Consider the following 21662-nt stretch of genomic DNA (forward strand, 5'->3'; position numbering starts at 1 on the left):
GCAAAGGAAGAGTAGGAATGACTGAGAGGATATAAGGAAGCCACAATAGAGAAGGTGGAAGGACCTGGTGAGTGATGAGGCTAAAAAACTCCAGTGATGGCCAGACCAGGCAGGCACCCCTGAACAGTTTTGTCTTTATCTGAAGGACTGTTGGAAGCCCATGAAGAAAGAGGTTCTGTCCGTTTCTTTACTTTTGTTTTTTTAAAGGAAGGGATTTACAAAACCAGATTTGCATTTTGAAAAGATACAGTACCCTCCCATAAGGATTAAGCATCAACTTCTCAGCCTTGACCCTCTTCCTCTCTTATAAATGGTGACAATGACAAAAGAATCACAGGGTGATTGAAAGATGTAAATCAGATAACGCTCACCTTACTGGTTTGTAAATTATAAATGCCAAGGGTGCTAACTGTTATGATAATGATTTTTCAATGTCCTCCATCAAAGAGCCCCAATCTCCTTTGCCAGCCCTTCTCTCAATGTTCCTCTACAGGCTCACCCTTCAGCAAACTGAGTCACTGAATCCTGAACATCTAAATTTTTTTCCCCCTCAATCGATTTGTCCCTTTCTCCTGCATGCCCATAGAAATCATCCTTCAAAACATGACGTAGGGTTTCCCTCTGCCATCTGGTTCTTTTTAATGCCCTAATGGGTTGCGACATTTTCCCCTCTAAATTCCCACGGTTGTTTCTACCTATTTCATGACATTTGTCAAACTATTACATGCATTACAATACTTTAGGTTCTTCCCTTTTAATCCACTCACTAGATTCTTCCATTAATGAATATTATCAAGCCCCTTTTATAAAACAAGAACTATGTTGGTCATCCAAAATAACTCATTCCTTACCCTTAAAGAAGTCAGAATCTAGTGAGAAAAACAATCACCATCAATAAATGGGAGCAACTCAATATTGTGTGTTTGATAAAATGAGAGTGAGCTCCTCTACCATGGCATGAACCTTCTGCGGGGCCTGAATCCTACTCATATTTAAGTATCTGGCACCCAGGACAGTGCCTAGAATGTAGTTGGAGCCTTAATATATGTTTAATAGTTTTAATTATTCAATGAGAAAAGTGTTACAGAGAAAAACACAGAAGGTTGAGAACTTCACTGTGCTAAGGGGAGGTAGGGAATGCTTGGCAGACTAGTTACTACAGAGTGAACTGTCAGGTGAAAAATGCGGAGGAGTCAACCAAATAGGAGAGATTCCCAATCGAGGGAAGGACATACTTTAAAGTCATGGAGTTCTGAAGAGGCCTAATGAGTACTGAGGCTAAAATGCTGAGTGGGAGCCACATCTGAGAGGAATATATGTCAGGTATCCATCCATGCACTCATTCAGCAAATGTTTAAGGAAACTCACTCCTTGCTAGTCACTGTTTTAGGCACTGGAGACACAACCATGAACAAGGTAGACAAGGTCTCTGTTCTCAGAGGTTGATGGGAGCAACACACACAACATGAACTTTCTTGGAGGTATCTGTGCTATAATAAAAAGAAATCATGCTGCTATGCTGGAGAGGAACTTGAAAGTGTGCTTTTTAGACTGGGCCATTAAGGAGATGACACTGAAGTCGAAGCCTGATGTTATAATAAGAAACGGACATGTGGCAATCCAGACGAAACAGAAAATGTTCCAGAGGGAAGGAACGGATAATATAAAGGCCCTACGATGGGGAACAAAACTGGCATGTTCAAGGAACAAAAATTTTTAAAAGTAAAATAAAATAAAAAGAATTAAGGGACTTCCCTGGTGGTCCAGTGGGTAAGACTCTGTGCTCTCAGCGCAGGGGACCCAGGTTCCAGCCCTGCTCAGAGAACTAGATCCCGCACGCATGTCACAACTAAGAAGTCCACATGCTGCAACTAAGAGTCTGCATGATGCTGCAGCTAAGAAGTCCGCATGCCACAACTAAGAAGTCCGCATGCTACAACTAAAGATCCCACGTGCTGCAACGAAGATCCCGTGTGCCGTGACTAAGACACAGTGCAGCCTAAATAAATAATTAAATAAATATTTTTTGAAAAAAAAAGAATTAGGCCAAGGTCTACTGAAGATCATGTTAGGAAATGAAGTCATAGATAAACAGGGGCAAGATCGCGAAGGTAAGGGGTTAGTTAGTTTTTGTTCTAGTTACAGAGGGCATGATGTGATCTGATTGGACTTCGTCCCGTAGCCTGGGAGGAGCCCATGCGAGAATGGCATGAACAGATTGGTACTTGAGATGGATGGCTCAACGGTGGGCCGAGCACAGACAGAAGGGGCAATCAGAGGCTTAGTAAGGTCTGTTAATTAGGTTGGTACAACTATCCATCCAGGTGACATGGTTGAGATTGCTGTGGGGATGGAAAGGATAGATCTCCGTACTTTAAAGAATTTGTAACCACACGCTGTAAGTATTTGAGTATAGACCCTACGTTTCAGTTGTCCACGGCAGGGCATAGCCCAGGGCACTGCACTGCTCATTGTAAGTCCTTAATAATTAAGCGCGAAGTCCAATGAAGGTGTATCACACTTTTCTGTCCTAACGGTGCTTCTGCGAGCACTCTTCTCTCTGCTGTTCTCCTCTCCTTTTTCTTTTACCAGAAAGCCCGGAAATTCTACACCAGATACTCAGTCATGCAAAGCAGGGCAGTGGACAGGAACTGGGTGTCAGTTTCTGCTCTGTCACTGACTACCTGAATGACTTTGGTCAAGACATTTATGCTCCTTTAGTTTTGATTACATCAGCTACAAAATTTTAAAAATGGGACAAATGACAATTCTACTACTTGTCCTCCTGCTGCAGAGAGCTGTGGTGAGGATCAAAAAAGATCTTGAATTTTCTCTGTAACGCTGTAAAACACAATTTGTAAAATTGCAAACATCAAGCAATTTGAGAAAAATATACCAAGACTATGTCAACCACGAGGGAAAACTGGCCAAAATGTTGAATACTGATTTCCAGTGCAGTGTCTAAAACAGAATGAATTGAAAACATATTACCCTTTCATATACAATATATAATTATCTGCTACACACTACATAATATACTACATCATTGATGTAAAGTATGTATTGAGCACCTCATGTGTGCAAGAAAATGTGCCAGCCAGCTAGGGGAACTGAAGCCTGCGTAGCCACAGGAAAACAAACCATCCTGCTCTTCAGTGTCATCCTTGTAAACAACTTTTGGATACTTCCTTTTTTGGATAGATTGTACACTTTCCCTCTCATAACAAACCATCTTCTGTCAAGAGTTCCTTGGGTAGTTAATGGTGTCTTGTGATGAGCCTTAAAACTCTCCTCTCATTTTACTCGTGATTAAAAAGAAAGGATGTGCAGGATCTAAGCTCTTGACTGATTTACACTTCAATTTAATTTCTCCCTTTCTCTTTCCTTTCCCTGGATGAAACCTTCCACGTAATAAGGCTCAAAAGCTCTCATCAAACAGTTTGGCTGAACTGCGGCACGCTGAGTTTCCCTTCCAGGCTGCTGGGGCAGAGAGAAAGCAGGGACCCAGTGAGGGAGCAGTGTCTGGGACGGAGTGAGGACTGCATTCTGTGACAGCAATTAAGGGAACCAATTTGAGTGTTTGGAGTAACTTGGCTCTCATGCTCTCTGACCTTTCTGTGCTGATGTATTACTTCAGTTGTACCAGAGACCATCCCAGTCTCCTTGTCCACAGCAAAACAGGTGACACCTGCTTTTGCATACTAACACTGTGGTGCAGTACAGAAAGGACAGGTGTTTCAGCCTCAACTTGCCCCTAACTTGAAACGTGTGATTTGGGAACAATTCACAAACTCGCGGGCTGTTAATCTTTCTCTGCATGAAAATAATTTGATTGGAAAAGGTCCCTACAGACCTCTTCCAAGCCCAGCATTTGGTAATTCCACAAATGCAAGGCAGCTTTTCGGTCCAATGAAGACCTTTCATCAGAATATTCTTTTAGGGGCATCACCCCTGGGCCTGAAACACTTAGTGTTCAGGTGGTGGGTTTATTTCTAAGTTACCCTGTGCAGGGAAATAAAGGGTCACTATCTCAACACTGTCAGAAAGAGTGTTCTTATATGATAGCTAGTCTAGTAGATCCCTAATAACTGACAGATGATGGGGTTAGCAGTACATACACATAAAACGACCCCCTGGCATATAAAACCCAATAAATAAATCACCTGAAAGACAGGGATTGGCTATAGAGGGCCAAGTCCCCAGGTTTACATTCCTATCTCACATTAACACTGTCCCCCTCTTAGACTGTAACTAGTGTGTTAATGCTAGCCCCCTTGACACAACACACTGATAAGTGACACCAGAATAAGGAATAGGCACTGAAACATCTTGATGTCTGTAATGCACAGCAGTCTTAGTCCTCATGCCTGATCTTCACATTCCAGGTCAGGAGCTGATTAGGTTGCTATCAAGGCCTTTATGCTACATTATATTTTTCTAGCTCACACATTCACCCACACGTGCACATGCACACACATGTATTCGCCCAATATGAAAACCACTGATACTCTTGAAGTATTCATTCCACTAGTTTTACCCTCATAATTAATAAGCTTCTGTCATATGTATGAATGGTCAAGAATAAAAGTAGGTTCAAAGGTGATCTAATAAGAGTGACAAGGTATTTTAGAAATCACCAGAATTGTGCCTATTAGCGCTGATAGAAAGATGAATACCAAACTTGCTAAGATAAAGATGGCAGGCTACTGCAAGATCATTAATTGTGATTCTTGCATTTTGCAGGTGAGAGAACTAAAACCAGGAAGGTTTGGTGGTTTAAATTATAATTTGAGGAGAAAACCTGTATGTTGGAAACTAAACTTCCTGGTAGATGAGTTTCTTACGGTGAATCAAAAATGAGGTACGTGAGTCACCAAAGAGGGGCCCTCACTCTTGGATCCTTGATTGAATATGTAACCATTCCCTACCAGATGACTCTGGAACTTATCTGAATATCCAAAGGCTGCTTCAGAAAGCACACATAATTTCCTATAATACAATAGGACTTGTGAATATAGGGATGTGTTCTGATCAGTTGTTCTCAATACCAGGGAACAGGTTTTATGTTTGTGCAGATTACCTGACCTAAGTTCAATACAGTCAGCCCTCCCCTCCATATCCGTGGGTCTCATTCATATCTGCAGAGTCCAGGAACATCGAATCGAAAATATTTGGAAAAAATACCAGGAATTTTTAAAAAGCAAAACTTGAATTTCCTGTGCACAGGCAACTATTTACATAGCATTTACATTGTATGTACAACTATTTTCATAGCATTCACATTGTATTAGGTATTATAAGTAATCTAGAGATGATTTAAAGTATACAGGAGGGGGTTTCCCTGGTGGTGCAGTGGTTGGGAGTCCGCCTGCCGATGCAGGGGACCACGGGTTCGTGCCCCGGTCCGGGAAGATCCCACATGCTGCGGAGCGGCTGGGCCCGTGAGCCATGGCCGCTGAGCCTGCGCGTCCGGAGCCTGTGCTCCGCAACGGGAGAGGCCACAACAGTGAGAGGCCCGCGTACCACCAAAAAAAAAAAAAAAAAAAAAGTATACAGGAGGATGTGTATGGGTTAAGGTTATATGCTAATACTACACCACTTTATTTAAGGGACTTGAGCACCTGTGGATTTGGGTACCCATGGGGGTCTTGGAACCAATCCCCATGGATACTAAGGGGTAACTGTAGAAGCAAGAGGTTAACTGCTTAGCAAGAGGAAGAACTTGAGGTGAATTGCTTAACTCTCTGAGGCTCAATTTCTTTTCCTGTAAATTCATGATAAGAATGGTGCCTACCCTGAAGGATAGTTGGTAAAGATTAAATGAGGTAAGCGAAAGCATTTAGTTCAGTACCTGACTGCAATATTATAATTTCTACGAAATACATATTTGGTCATTCAGATGACCGAAATACACTTTTCATATGTATTCAGTCTTCATCCTCAGTTCCTGGCTCACAACTTTCAAAACTACCAGAATTTCCAGTGATGAGAGGATAAAGGTATCTTTTGTTATGTTAATGAATGACTTTCTGTAAGCACCTTAGGATTGGGGAGGGTGGGGGTGGGTGGCTAGTTGCCAGTGGAGCCAAGCTGGTGGTTAAAGGTTGGGACTTTCAGTCCTGTCCCCAACCTCCTGGGAGGGTAGAGGGGCTAGAAGTTGAATCAGTCACAAACGGCCAATGAGTTAATCAATCATGCTTATGTAATGAAGCCTCCAAAAGACCCCTAAAGGACAGGGTCTGGATGGGGAAAGCTTCTGGGTTGGGGAACACGTGGAGACTTGGGGAGAGTGGCTCTCCTGGAAAGGGCATGGAAGTTCCCTGCACTTTCCTCATATCTTGCCCTATGTATGTCCTCCACATGGCCCAAGTGACGCACACATTCTCTGCCTCAGTGTTAGTATCTTCCAAATGCGAAAACAGCTGTACCTATCTCAGGAGAATTAAATGTGAGACCTCTAGGAGAGTGTCAGGTATATTCAAAGAACTAAAAAAGGTGAATTATTATTACTAATATTATTATTATTATTAATGAATAAAGAAGATACTATTGTCATTCTTATAAAAGCACAGAGGTCTCCTTTCTTGGGTTTATTTTTTCTAAGAAGATTGAATTGACAGAAGTGAACACCCAAAGATGTCCATCCAAGTATGCTGAGATAGTGGTCCGTGTCAAGAGATATATAATAATTGGTTCAAGGAAAGAGATATACAATAAAACCTTGACTATCTAAGTCACAGGACCCTCCTCCCACCCAAATTATTCAGGAGGCCAAATTTTCCCAGTAGCTGAGATTTAACCCTTTAATCACCTTTTCAAACTTTAAAAAAATCAGAATGCTGCTAAAATTGACCCGAAGAATCCAAGAGGTTCTTGCTTTGTTTTACCTGTGAGCTAACTGTTCACAAGCTCCTTTCAGCCTTTATTAAAAACAGAGGTTCAAGCTTCCCTGGTGGTACAGTGGTTAAGAATCCGCCTGCCAATGCAGGGGTCAGGGGTTCAAGCCCTGGTCCGGGAAGATCCCACATGCTGCGGAGCAACTAAGCCTGTGCGCCACAACTACTGAGCCTGCGCTCTGGAGCCCTCGATCTACAACTAGTGAAGCCCGCGTGCCACAACTACTGAAGCCCCTAGAGCCCGTGCTCCACAACAAAGAGAAGCCACTGCAATGAGAAACTCACGCGCTGCAACGAAGAGTAGCCCCCGCTCGCTGCAACTAGAGAAAGCTTGCATGCAGCAATGAAGACCCAATGCAGCCAAAAATAAATAAAATAAATAAATAAATAAATTTATATTTTAAAAAAAAAGAGGTTCAAAGCAGTTGCCTTTATTCTGTTAGTTATCACTTATAAAGAAGCCTAAAAGACTTTGCTGCCTATCCCTACTTGCTCATGATAAGTCTAGCACTTGAAACCAGGAATTAAATGGACAGTGGAAGCACATTTAAAATTTTTGACCTGGGGAAGCTAATTCCTCTTTAGTAGTCATCGCCCACACTGCATAAACAAGTGTCTGCCCAGGTCCCTGTTCCTGAAGCTGTCAGACACACCTGTGCACTTTTACAAGTCTTGCATGCTCTTCATTAAAAAAATAATTCCCTGTATGGCAATTTCAACTTTTAACAAGTGCTCACTTCGCTTGGATGTCATGGGCTGATTATTTCTTCCTCCCTGTTTGAGCTGTGCAGACAGCCAGACCCTGCCTATCTCCTCCCCCTTCCCTTCTTTGACAACATCAAATGACAAAGGTGCAAAGCAAATAAATGTTAAGTAAAACACTGACACCGGTTCAGTTAAATGCTTTGCTCTGTCAACCTGCTCTACTGCTTAGCAACCATGGTGGCTCACCCCAGTTCATTTTCATTTTAATGTGCCACACAGAAAAGCTGCCTAAATATATACCCTCGGTGCTGAAGCATATAATCTGTAAACTACAGCAACAGGAGGATCATTTCCATTAGTTTCATATGTAGCAAAAACCACAATTTGCACCCAAAACATGTAATTATATTCAGATTTTGAAAGACTGCCTGGGAAATAGTTGAAATTCATAGTTTGGGGGGAAGTCACTCAGGAGTATACACCATTATGTTTTAATGTGGGGGGCAGCTGACAGGAATAATTCAAAACAGTAAAAAAGGGAGGGTGTGGACAGTATCTCAGAAAAGGTGGCTTTCAGGTTTCTGGAGGTTTTATGTTCATCCAGCCACTCAACAGCTGGTGAGCAAAGGGTGGGAACCGGGCAGGGGCAGGGAACGTGTCTTTGAACCATAACTGGGCTGTGGCTTCAGATGGGAAACAGAGACAGGTGAATACACAAGTCATCTCCCCCCTGCTTTCTGGCCAGTGAGGCCCAACCAGGACAGGAAATGTCTCCCTGCATGAGAAGCAACCTGAATATGAGTACTTTCTCACACTAGGGTCTCCCACTGAGAAGACCTTCGGAACACCCAAGAATCCTACCTCTGGGCACAAAGCCAGACACCTACTAGAAGAATACATATGAAACATTCATTTCACAGAAGTCCAGGAAAAGCCAATGCTGGCAGAATCCATTCCTACAGGACTTAATCTGGTTAAGGGGAGATCAACCTGAAGCAAAAGGTCTCGGAGGAAGGAGAAGTCGGCATTTGTGCTGTAGAGTAAAAGGGTGATGGACGTAGCGTCACGCTGTCCGGGTTCCCAGCTGATTTCGATACTGATTGGATGCCCTTGTCTAAGTCCCCACTTTGGCCATCTGGAACATCAGAGGATCAGATAACCCCTAAGCTTGCTGTGTTTGTTGTCTGTTTCTTGAGATGATGGTCTGTCAGGGAGAACAAAAAGACCAAGAGCTTTGTGGTCAGAACCAGGTTTGAAGCCTGGCTCTACCCCTACCCTACTTTGATCAAGTCACTTAAGCTCTCTGAGTCTTACTGTTCTTATTTATGAAACGGCGGTACCTTATTGAGGTCGAGGATTGTGAGGATTAAATGCAATTATACATGTAAAGCACTGGAAGAGTGCCTGGTACACAGGAGGTGTGCGTTATATGCTGGCGTGTGATCCCAGCAAGTCTTTCTCAAAACTCTAACTGTAAGTAGAAATCAACCACCTGCTCTGTATAAACTCAGTTGCTATTCTGCCCCCTGCCCTGCTATGGCCAAACACAGCAGAGCATTTTAAGTACAATGCAGAGCTCCTTTCTAGTATTAAAAAGGTGTGTTTAAATGAAAGCTGCTTTCTTTCTGTCTCTGCGTGACTGTGGTGAAGTTGGATTGTGGGCTTTATAACATCACAGTGTGTCCCACTTGTACATTATGCTGCTTCTGGTGGAGGGGAGAAGAGAAAACCTGGCTGTGGCTGTGGCTTTGGCATAAGTTATGATCACAGTCAAGGAAACAGACCTACAAAATACTGGCAGACCTGTGGAACTCAGACAGGTTGAAGATACACAGTGGTGTCTTTAAAGACGTACAGATTGGAGAATCATGCCATCCTAGTGCTGAGAAAGGGAAAGAGTGAGCCACTGTAGTTCATAAAGGAGGCCCCTGGTAGAGCAGGGACGCCAGGCCTGGAATGGCAGCCGGTCTCAATAGAGAGCCATAGAGTGTGGGTATTAAGAGTTTGTCTGCAGAGCACAGGGCTGTAGTCAGACAGAATTAGCCTGTGTGCACATCAAGGCAGAGACTCAGTCACTAGAGATAAACCGAGAAGAAAGCAAACACAAATTTTAACTACAGTTACTGGTGTTGTTTTCTCCATATATGTAAATAGGAGTTTTCCTGAGGCGGCCCCATCTTATCAATTTTGTAAATTGCTGCCACGGTCACGGAAGGTTTTATTTTCCCACAGTGAAAGTTTGAGTTCAACAGAGATGCACTGAACAGTACATTTTTACTTTACAATGACTGGGTCCCGGGGGGAGGAGGAGGAGGAGTGTTATGGGCTGAACTGCGTGCCCACAAAATTCATGTGTTGAGGCCTAGACCCCTAGAACTTCAGAATATAACTATATTTGGAGATAGGGCCTTTAAAGAGGTGATTAGGTTAAGCTGGGACCTTTGAGTGAAACTGAATCCAATCCGACCAGTGTCCTTATTAGAAGAGGAAATTCCGACGTACAAGGAAACATCGGGGATGCATGAACACAGAGGAAAGACCCCTTGAAGACACAGCAAGAAGGTGGCCACCTGCAAGCCAAGGAGAGAGGACTCAGAAGAAACCAAATCTGCCACCACTGTGATCTTGGACTTCTACCCTCCAGATCTGTGAGAAAATAAATTTCTGTTGTTGAAGCTACACAGTCTGGTTTTTTTTTGTTTGTTTTTTTAATGGCAGCCCTAACAAATTAATACAGGAAGGGAAGTATGATTAAGTTCAAGTTTTATCTTGAGAGATCTGCCTCCCTCCCAGATCACATAGAGTCCTAGTGAAGTAAGCTTTCTGAGATCTGATAAATTCATTCATGAAGATGTAAAATAAAATATGTTATGTCTTCCAGATTCAAAATCAGACAATAAAACAATGAAGGTCTTACTACTAAATTCCAGCCCTCAGCCAGTTTGGTGAAGGGTTTGTTTTGTTATGCTTTTCCTGAAAGGAACGGATCCAATTCTCTCATCTCTTCTCCCTGTGATATGGCGGGCCTCACCTCCAACCACCAACCCCCGCACAATGATCCATGTTGAAAGCCCTGAAGAAATGTACACTGGGATAGTATAATCTTTCTACAGTGGCCTTACAAGAACAAGTTAAATCTCCAGACCCACCACTTGCCAGCAAATTTTAGAGAAGCCAAACAATGCATCTAGAGGAGACAGAGAAAAAGAAACCAATTTAATTAATTCATCACCAAGGCCAAAGACATATAAATCTTATCATTTTATCTGTCAACCAACACTCTGAATTATTCAGCAATCTGAATCCCAAGAAGGAAGGGAGAGAGAAAGTGGTTAGAAAGCAGCTGGCTGAGCAAAAGAAAGTGCTCAATAGATCAGAGCAAAACAAGCCCCGTGGCTGGAAAAACTTCAGAGAGGTGGGTCTCTGAGACAATGAATGAGAAGCATAATTTCTTAAAGAAAGACTCCAGGCTCATGGGCCACAAGGGGGACTACCACCGCCGTCTTTGCTAAGCTGACTCAAAGAGGATTTATGTTGTCCCACCTACACACATACACACACACAGGTTTCTGAGCGAGAGACTTTCCTCTAAATACATTGTGGTATATTCCCTTGTAAAATTGAGTTTTAGGTTTTCAGCTAGGTACCCCCAAATGCCTAAAGAGACAGGAAGGTGTGCTATTTTATGGAAAATAAAATATAAGGAACGTACTAAACCTAGGCTCTGTCGAGAATACTTTTTCTAAACTATAAATATTAAAATATGTTTAAGTAGATGTGCATTGGATTTCTTAAAGGTGGGAGAGAGGAAAGCAAATATGCGGAACTCTCCCATGAAACTGAAGGCTGGTAAACAAATGTATTTTAGCATTTATATGTCCCATATCACTAAATTATCCAGGAGTTTCAATAAGCATGATATATAAGCATGAAGATAAAGTTGAGGGTGAAAAATACCTGTAGGGTTATTCTGAATAACAGAACAAGGTGAATCTGCATTTCACAAGGGATATTTAGATTTTATATTAATTAATTTGGTTGGGTATCTGGATCCTTGTCCCATCCCTCAAATTTTTAAAAGTTTTAGAAGCACTTATCTTTCATAGACGATCCAAATACTTCTGAAATTATCCCGTGCTGAACAAATACACTGTCTTATTTGGTTTTCTATCCTTAGCAGGTTACACACAGCCTGGCACATAGTAAATACCTAATAAATGTTAGTTCAATAGGAGAGAGCATGAAAGAAAGCAGGGAGACTGCAGGAAGGGACTGAGCAATGGGGAAAAGCTTACGAGACTCCAGTTGAGAAGAGAGTTAATTGTATCTGAAGACACAACCTTAACCCGAGACCACTTCGGATACCCCGGGCAGGTGTGGCCTTAGTCTCCCCACCAGCGTGCTCTAGGCTGCCCTGGGATCAAGATTTTAGGCAAATCTATACATAATCAATTTTTTTAAAGATCAGAACCAAGCATGGGTAGAAGAACAGCCGTTTGGAGAATTTCTCTTTCTTCCGTCTGTTTTAGTGCAGAGTCTCACTACAGGGCAGGATGTTTTAGAAGGAGGGGTGGCAAAAACTCATTAACAGGCAGCTCTGAGGACCTCTGGCTTCTCAGGAAATGCTCAAAGTGAACAAAGGTAGAAAAAGCAAAGCAAAGGAAAAAAAATCTCTCTTGAGTCCAGAGAAGGTTCTTCAACTCATGGCTCTAGTTTTCATTTTATACCAGAATGAAGGGCGTTTACTTCCTCACAGACAGTACAGACTGCTCCTTTTAACTGGAATAGCGTTGGCAGAAAACTATTAGTAACAACCATCAGTCTCACGGTGCTATGCCTCCTACCACCTCCATCTAAAAGATTTTTTAAAACAATTGCTGTTAGCTAAGCCTTTGTCTTGGGCTAGGGGAAAGCAAGTGTACTCTAAGTAAGAATTAGAGGAGCGTTACGGAGTACCGAGGGGTCTCCTGGTCCTTTCAGGGAGAAAAGGGCACAGCTTAGATAAGGGATTGAAGCCAGAGTTTGGGGTATCTTGTTGCTTGCGGCCTCTCTTGATTTCAAGCTCAAAAACATTAATTAAATATGCAAGGAGCCTGCTTAATATAGATGCATTCAGTCTTTAAGCCCAGATCAGTGGGATGGGACTTCAGGATTGAAAGAGGATACTGAAAAGTTGATTTCACGAGCTTTCTTGTCTTCAGGATCATGCCACATCCTGAAGTTCACTGCATTCTCAGCTCTGTGCATCTGAGGGCCTTTTCTAGGGTCTCTAGTCATTTATTTACTTTGTTCTCCTTTTCCATCGTACTGAATCTTATCCGATGTAGGTTAATGTGAAAGAAGATGGAACCAGTTAAGAAGATTTAGAGGGTATTGAGCAACTGATCAATGAAGAAATGAATAGAGAAGAGTTGTTTTTAACCTGTGCTGACTCAACCCCTTTTTGCCCCTTTAGCTAGCTGAGAGAGAGAGAGAGAGAGAGAGAGAGAGAGAGAGAGAGAGAGAGAGAGAGAGAACGAGAGAGCAAGTGCCAGAGAGAAAGAAAGAGATTGACAGACCTAGGAATCCCCGGTAAGTATTGCAAATTCCATCACTTAAGTAGTAGCTGCTCTTAACTGTTTACATCCCGAACAGAAAACACGGAGACCGTGCCAGCCTATAACCTCTAACTAATACATAATCTTCGTCTCCCTGCTGATCATTTACACTAATGAGCAAAATTTAGCTAATTATCACTGAGCGTTTCTGTGTTTAATTATGGCTATTAGGAATAGTCTGTCTGGCTTCTTCCATCTCCCACTCCCCTCTTTTTCTTTCCCAACTCTTTAAAATCCCACCCGCACCCCCAGTCCCTCTCCTCCTTAGGAGCTAACAGTTTCTATTTCCATGAAACTGCTTTTGCATTTTTGGTGGTTGTGGTTCTTTCCTCTCCTAGGGTGTTTTTTTTTTTGAAAGCTTACACCCGACCTAGCAGGAGTCACAGAGAAAACAGCAACCAGATCAAGATCAAGCATTCCCTCTTTCCCACCGCCCGCCTCCACCAACCTTACAAGCTCTGAGCTGCTTGACAACTCCATCAAATAAAATGTAAAGAGACAGTCAGAAAGAGCCAGAGTACGTGCTGGCATTTTCTCAATGTGCTTCCACTTAACACTACAGAGAGCACAGAGCAGAAACCCAGGGCTAGGAGGCGGTAGGAAGAACTGACATTCCGAATGCGGTCTGTATGTTATAGGCCTTCAAAATACAAGCTAGGGCAGGGGACCTCTAGTGTGGTTTGCTCTCGCTGCCCCCCAGAGGGCTGCTCCTGCAGCTGGGTTCTGTGATCCTCACATTCTCCTCGCCACCATCAGGGTGGGGTGCATAGTAAACAAATAACGAAGCTCCCTTCTTTAGAACAGTTTACTACAGCAAGAGCCTACCTCGGTGGCAGACATCACCCTTTCAGAGGCAGCCTGCTCAAAGCTGAATATAATTTTAAGAGCCATAGGTCTCTTCCTTCAATCGCGATGCAAGGAGGGTCATTTAGAGCAAAACATATTGTACTTATATTGTGTGAACAAGCCCACCCGTGCCACCTTTAATTGAAATAACATTTCCGTAAATGGTGGAACTGAGGTGGCAATAATTTACACTTGGTTAAATTATAAATGGACTTTGCCTTATCTTATACATTGCTTCCTCTTGGGTAGTTAGCAATATTAGGTGTACAGTTTTCATGATAGCTGCTCTCTCCTTCTGACATTTGGACAAACATAAAGCGGCCCAAATGAACAATAATGACCACTGGTTATTAAAGATTACACTCAGCTACTTTCCCCCACCCTCACCCCCCGGACCTTTACCACACAGGCCACTTTATAGCAGTTCAATCAACTTCAGGCTGAAGACCTAAGGATTCCTGCTGTCTGCTATTTTCCCACGACTAGCTCTCAAACAAGATCAGAGAGAAGAAGGGTGAAAGCAAGGTGAATGAATGAATTCTCAAAAGTGCAGCACTGAGGACTTATCTGACTAAGTTGTCTGCCATCATGGGGGGTGAAGGAGGCAGAAGGTTGCAAAGGGGGAGAATGTGGTGCTTGTGAAGCTATGAATAAGGGAGCCAAGGAGAGGAGGACCCATTAGAGAATACGGGGAGACTTGGGGCAGAAAACTCTAGCCTTTTAGGGAGAAACTGGACATTTTCTTCCCTCATGCACATGCGATGCTTTTCATTATTTTAAATTCAATTTTTAAAATTCTCTTCCCACCCTTAACATTCCCTGAAAGGCAAGTGGGTTAAGGAATTGCTATGCCCCATTAAAAGGATAAAGAGCAGAGAGACCCACCGTGCCCTCCTCGAAGGGAAACAGGGGAGCGATAGATAGAAATAGGCACTGAGTGATGCTTGCTGCCATGGAAATGGTGCTCGTGCTGAGAGTGAGACCCCGGCGAGGAAGAAGAGGAGGAGGAGGAGGAGGAGGAGGAGGAGGAGGGTACATTAGAGGAACTCCACACAGAGCTGATGATACATCCCCAGAAGAGGGACCAGATCCCAAGCGTCCAGGCCGGCCGGCGAGGAGGGCTCCGTCTCGCGTGGATTCTCAGGTGCATGGTCAAAATACCGGACCACCACAGATGGGCAGTTTGAATTCCAGCCAGTGAGCAATAATGAAGTTCATGATGCCCAGGGGCCCATCATAGCAGGAGGAAGACTTGGCCCAAATTTTGGAAAGAGGGAAGGAATAAGCGTTTTCAAGACAGATGATGAAAAAAACAAAAAACAAAAACCAACAACTACTACTTAAAAAATAGAAGGATATATAAGGTCAAAGCTCCCCTTTCCTGGAGCTGAAATTTAGGATGTCAAAGTCCACCCAGGTATAGCAGCCCTCCTAGGGAGCCCCGGGATGCCACACATGTCAGGGGAGGCCAGGCGCAGCTCCTGATCTCTGGGCACCTCAGGCCGGATGACTTAACGGCACACTCCGGGAAGCCACACAGAGGAAAGGTGGAAGCCAAGGAAGAGGAGGAGGCAGCAGGAGACCCAAGTAGGTTCAGGTTAGTTTATCCCAACATCCAAGCAGTTTGAACATTTTTTTTTTTTTTTTTCGTTTTCCACTCCCATGCGATGCAATGCAGAACTGCCAGGCAAAGGGGGGCTGCAGGTGGGAGAGTTCTTCGCGGGTTCCTCGCAGTCTCGGTGTTAAGGGCACGGAGGCTGTTAACCCTGCGCTTTCTGGAAGAGCTCCACGGAGCAGCCGCCTGCGTCCTGGGTTTCCCAACTGGATGAAAAGCAGCAGCAGCAGCAGCAGCAGCAGCCGGAGGAAGAGAACAAGAAGGACCGGAGAGAGAGAAGAAGAGGAGAAGGAACCCGGCGCGGAGCAGCCACCCAAACCAACGTGGCACGGGGCGCGGAGAGGTGGGTGGGCGAGCAGGGAAGGCGCGAGAGGAGGTGCCCGGTAGGCGGCAGGGGTGGCCAAGAGGGGGGCGGGCGCCCGCAAAGTGCGCGGCACTGGGAGGTACAGGTGAAGTGAAGCGAGGAGTTGGGGAACCAAATTCACAAATGGGCAAGTCGTATGCAAATAGCGCGCTCCCGAGAGCAAATCAGTGCCGCCCGAGCGCTCTGCCGAGGGACCGGCTGGCTCCGCGGAAGGAGGGGCCCGAGCGACCGGGATCCCGGCCCTCCCCATTCAAGTACACGCTTGCTCGCTCGTCTACCCTCGCTCGAGCCGCCCGCACAGCCCCCCACCCTGCTCGCGCTCCGCTCCTTTCCAGGGGAACGAGCACGCGCGCGCGTGTGTGAGGCGGGTAGACGGACCCTGCGCCTTTTGATCGCCCTGTCCCTTCTCCTCTCCCAGGCGCGTAAGCCAAACTCGGGCAACTGGGGAAGAAAAACTGCAGGCGGCGGCTAAGGCTAAAGTAGTCCCAAATAGAAATGAAAATAACCCCCTCGAGTAGCAGAAGCGCCGGGACGTCTGCACACGGTGGTGCCGCAGGTGTTCCCCCAGAGCTGGTGGTCAGCACCGCGCGGCCACTCTCCCGGGTGTGCCTCTCTGGGGGTTCAGGTGCCCCAGGGCCCACCCGAGGGGCGAATGGCGGGAACGCGTCTTGGCTCTCAAAGGGGAGGGCAGAGAGGTGGACCGGGAACTCCGGAGGGGGAGAGGTTTGATGGCTGGAGGCTCTTCCATCCCTGGTAAACAGGATGCTCTTGGAATTCAGGACCCAGGGGTTAGCGCCCGTGCTGGCTGACCTGGTCAAAGAACTTCAGGAGAGGTGAGGGCTGCATCTGCTGGCCTGTCCTGGACTGGCCTTAGAGGTGCTGCCCCAGGTGGGTGAAGCCTTCGGGCCTCCAGGACTCTGGGCACGAAAGAGAGTGCGGATTTTACATCCAGGCTGAACCTGCAGGGGAGAGCGGGAGTGGCAGGAAGAAGCTCAGCGCACCTGTTGTGGCCATCTGTTACTCCAGGAGAAAGCTGACCCAGGGCTCTGCCAGGGAATGCTAACATTCTGGATGAGGCAGCCTCCATTCTACGCCCCCTCTCTCTCCCGCCCAACTTCTCCTGACTATGCTGTTCAGCAGGATACAGAAACCCAACAGCATCCTAGACTCTGGGGGCTTGCTGGCTCTGACTCCTTTCTTCCCACTCACCTTGGTTACAAAAGCACACACTATATATATTTTCTTTTGCGGGGGGCAGGTGGAGGTGGAGGAAGATAGGTGAGGGAATAATACTTGCTGGTTAAATCGTATCACGACATTTGCTGGTTAAATCGTGTATATATATATATATGTATATATATATATACATATATATATATATAACATATTACAATTAGGGGGCATTTCTTTTTTAAAAAGGAGTTTATAGCACCTATTATACTTCTGCTATTTCAACGCCCCTGACTGAGAATAAGGGATTAAGACAGTCCTATTCATTCTTGGGGCACCTCGAGGAGACACTGAAGAAGTTAGCATTACCTGTCTCTAACATAAAGATACCAAACCTATGAATGATTTGTCTTCAAGGTCAAATATCAAGTTCATTTCAGAATTTATGATGGTGACTTGGTACTTTGGTTACGAAATCGGTGTTCTCCTAAGGATCCCTGCTGCCCAAGGTAAATGGTGCACTGTCACCCCACCTTTTCTGGCTCTCAGATGTAAGGGTGATTCAAGATCCACAGCCTCCCATGGGATAGCCCTCATCCATGATCTTTCATGCCTTTGGGTGGTGGCCCCACAAACATGATGTTTTAAACTAGCAACGTGCACCCGGGAAGAGCACAATAAGAGAGAGGGGTGATTTATGGAGACTCAGTTTAAACCTGTTTCCTCCTCTGTAAAATGGGAATAATTCCTCCCTTTATGAGCTTCTTGGGAGTATTAAATGAGATAATGTATACACAGCATCTGGCATAGCACCAAATAATGGCAGTACTTTTTGTCTAATAGAAAAATAAGCTAAAGCTCCAAGAAGGTTAAGTGCATGTTTAGGGTCTCAGGCTACTGTTAGGACAAAAGTGAGAAAAATATATATATTAATATCCTAAGCATCCTCCCTTAAGGCAGATGATAATTCCCATTCAAGGGACTTCCCTGGTGGTAAGAATCTGCCTGCTAATGCAGGGGACACAGGTTCCATCCCTGGTCCAGGAAGATCCCACATACCGTGGAGCAACTGAGCCTGTGCGCCACAATTACGGAGCCTGCACTCTAGAGCCCACAAGCCACCACTACTGAGCCCATGTGCCACAACTACTGAAGCCGGCACGCCTAGAGCCCAGGCTCCACAACGAGAAGCCACCGCAAGAAGAAGCCCGTGTACCGCAACAAAGAGTAGCCCCCGCTCACCGAAACTAGAGAAACCCTGCGCACAGCAACAAAGACCCAACACAGCCAAAAATAAATAAAATTAAATCTTTAAAAAAAAAAAAAAACATTCCCATTCAATACAACCACTCCTTGATTTTGTCCTCCAGATGGAGCCCCACTGCACTTTGGATTTAGTCTGACTCTGTAACATGGCCTTAAAGAGACCTAGATGACCTGGCTTATACCTAATTCTCCAACTCCATCTTCTGCCAGATGACCCCTTACTTACCACCTTCCAGTCTCCCAGACCCACTTTTTGCTCTTTGAATGTGCCAAGTTGTTTCCCAACTCAAGGCCTTTATACTTGCTGTCCCCTCTTCTCTGGAACACTTTTCCCTAAGAGTTTCATGTGATTGGTTTATTGTAGATGCCATCTCCTCAGAGGCCCTCTCTGGCCCTCATCTAAAATTAGCCACCACCACCCTGAAAGGCACTTTATCTCATTACCTTGTTCTGTTTCCTTCGAAGTACTCTCTACTTTCTGAAATTATTTGTAATTGTTCATAGTCTATCTCATTAAAAAGACTGTAAGTTCCCTGAAAGCTGAAACTTTGTCTTGGTCTCTCCTATATCTTCTGTGTGTGGAAGCGTGGGTAGCACACAGTAGAAGCTCAGTAAATATTTGCTGAATTAATGAATCCAGTGAATCGATTGCCAGCCTCATACTCAGATTTTTATATAGCATTCATTCCACTGACATATTTACCTGGCTTTAGTGACACTGATCCCCAGAGACATATTTCCAGAGGTGATGAGTTGAACACCTCTCTCCACTTAACGTTTTTCTTCTTTTCTACATTGGCACTGAGTGTTGGAGACTGTTTTTTTTTTTTGCATTCATCCCAAGGGAGGATGGGAAGCTTAGATGTACCTTCCAATCAATTCTCTGCTAGGCAACAAGGTGAAAAATAAAGCCTTAATGCAGTACCAAACCTGGAAATGCTGCTGGTGCATCACAGCTGGAACTATTCATTTTACCTGGCATGCTTATAATTATTTATTTACTTTTGGAAAAATGTCAAAAGAAGTATCTATGAATTCCAGGTAAGGCTGATTCCCATTTGGGGACTGAGTTAAATACTGAGAAGACTTATCAGAGGACAAACGCAAGACTGGTTTATCTTACTTCTTCAACTTTAAAGAAATAATCCACAATTATCCTGATAAGATGAATGTCCTCCAGTTTAACACATTATTGATTTTTTTTTTTCATTTGTTTTCTATCCCTCCTCTCTCTTCCCCTAGTCAACGCATTCCTACTTAGACTTCTTTTCTTTTTTTTTTTTTTTTTTTCCTGTATGCGGGCCTCTCACTGTTGTGGCCTCTCCCGTTGCGGAGCACAGGCTCCGGACGCGCAGGCCTAGCGGCCATGGCTCACGGGCTTAGTTGCTCCGCGGCATGTGGGATCTTCCCGGACCAGGGCACGAACCCGTGTCTCCTGCATCGGCAGGCGGATTCTCAACCACTGCGCCACCAGGGAAGCCCTAGACTTCTTTTCTAATTCCCATCGTTCTCAGGTCTATTCGGGTTTATATTAGGATGATACACTAAGTATTTTTTCTTAGGTCTTTAGCGCCAGAGATAACTCCTAGACGCAGCCTGCATCTCTAGTTCCAGCTGAAGGATTTGTCGTCACCTAGACTACCACCAAAAGCTCCTCTCTGTCGTCCTGAGTTGTCTTTTCCAGTGGGCCCTTTGAATGAGAACACTTAGGAATGAACTCCAGGATGAAGATGAGAGTCGACTTTTAAGATAGAAAAGGAAGAGAAATAGATTTAGAAACGTTATGCTCACCACAGATTTAAAGTTGCAAAGTATAAATAATTTCACAGGAACAACCACGCTTAGCTCCACTTGGATAAACCCCCATGGCATCCTAACCAGACTTTTTGGAACCTTAAGTTTCTGAATGGAATGCAGTTTCAAAAAAAAAAAAAAAAAAAAAAAAAAAGAAGCCTGTGGCTGGATTTACCTAGTTAATAGCATGGTTTCTCTATTATTTCAACGTGCAGAATTCGGCATTATAGATTTCTTCCCCCTGTTTTAATCTCCCCTGCCCAAAAAAAGACTGTCTCAAGATAAGGTACGAGAATCCTGACCCATCTGACACTCTCTGTCTTCCTTTGGTGGGTACCTCAGCTATAAAGCAGTCTGGAGAATCTTCTGGCTCCAAAAACAAGCCTCATGATAGTACTTAATCGTGTCAGGTGCCAGGAATCTAATGTGGCGCTGCCCCGTCAGTCTCTCACAATACATTTTGTCTCTGCATGTGCCTTCTCTCACTTGCACAGACTCTGACTTTCCACTTCGCTGCTGGCAGGAGACACCCATCCGGTTGTTTGTCGCAAGTACAGCTAATCTGACTGCACAGACACAGAAAACACTGGAGCAGTCTGTTTCTGTGTGAGCCCTATACTCCAGTGAGGGCCCTTTTCTCCCCAAATATAAAGAGTAGAAATCCTTACTTTTTCTCTCCAAACAGAGTTCCAAAAATAAGTTTAGGGAGGAGGGAAAATAAAAACAAAAACGACTAAACTCTCATAATGTGAAGTGAAATAAAAGTCCTGAAAAAATACAGGTGACTGTTAACATGGCTATAAATATATCCAAGGGTTCCATAAAACAGTCGAACTTTGCTTTATTATATGTCAGTAGGTTTATTTATAGCCACATAATTCATCCTGCTGCTCATTTATTTAACAAATCCATGCTGGGCTTCCCTGGTGGCGCAGTGGTTGAGAGTCCGCCTGCCGATGCAGGGGACACGGGTTCGTGCCCCGGTCCGGGAAGATCCCACGTGCCGCGGAGCGGCTGGGCCCGTGAGCCATGGCCGCTGAGCCTGCGCGTCCGGAGCCTGTGCTCCGCAACGGGAGAGGCCACAGCGGTGAGAGGCCTGTGCACCACGATGAAGAGTGGCCCCCACTCACTCACCGCAACTAGAGAAAAGCCCTAGCACAGAAACGAAGACCCAACACAGCCAAAAAGAAAGAAAGAAAGAAAAAGCCATCCTGCAAAAGGCAGATTTTGACGATACTTTACATTTCGGAGTATAAAATAGAAGCTTTATCCTTTTAAGTATCACTCCTACACATATCGGATTAAAAAAACAAAGACAATGGCATTGTTGAATAATTTTATAGTTTAGAGAATATATATGTGGCTTCTGTTCCTTTAACTTATCCTTCATATTAACATCCATAGTTGTT

At 44.5% G+C, this 21662-nt stretch overlaps 1 protein-coding gene across 33 annotated transcripts in view; it reads right to left on the reverse strand.

Moving 5' to 3' along the window:
* The window catches only part of NRXN3 (neurexin 3), a 1710573-nt gene that overhangs the window by 572976 nt on the left and 1115935 nt on the right, over positions 1 to 21662 (reverse strand). For 3 of the 33 annotated variants that reach the window (XM_067027974.1, XM_059057596.2, XM_059057599.2), the window contains exon 1: positions 14930 to 15284. The exons of 27 other annotated variants lie outside the window; for them this stretch is intronic. In XM_067027974.1, the coding sequence (XP_066884075.1) occupies positions 14930 to 15194 (265 nt within the window). In that variant the 5' untranslated portion in view covers positions 15195 to 15284. Of the gene's footprint in view, positions 1 to 14929; positions 16148 to 21662 lie in introns of those variants that run through there. 3 more of the 33 variants (XM_067027972.1, XM_059057597.2, XM_059057598.2) reach the window with 2 other exon arrangements.

The sequence above is a fragment of the Kogia breviceps genome, chromosome 3, assembly GCF_026419965.1.
Source record: "Kogia breviceps isolate mKogBre1 chromosome 3, mKogBre1 haplotype 1, whole genome shotgun sequence".
Classification (NCBI taxonomy): domain Eukaryota; kingdom Metazoa; phylum Chordata; class Mammalia; order Artiodactyla; family Physeteridae; genus Kogia; species Kogia breviceps.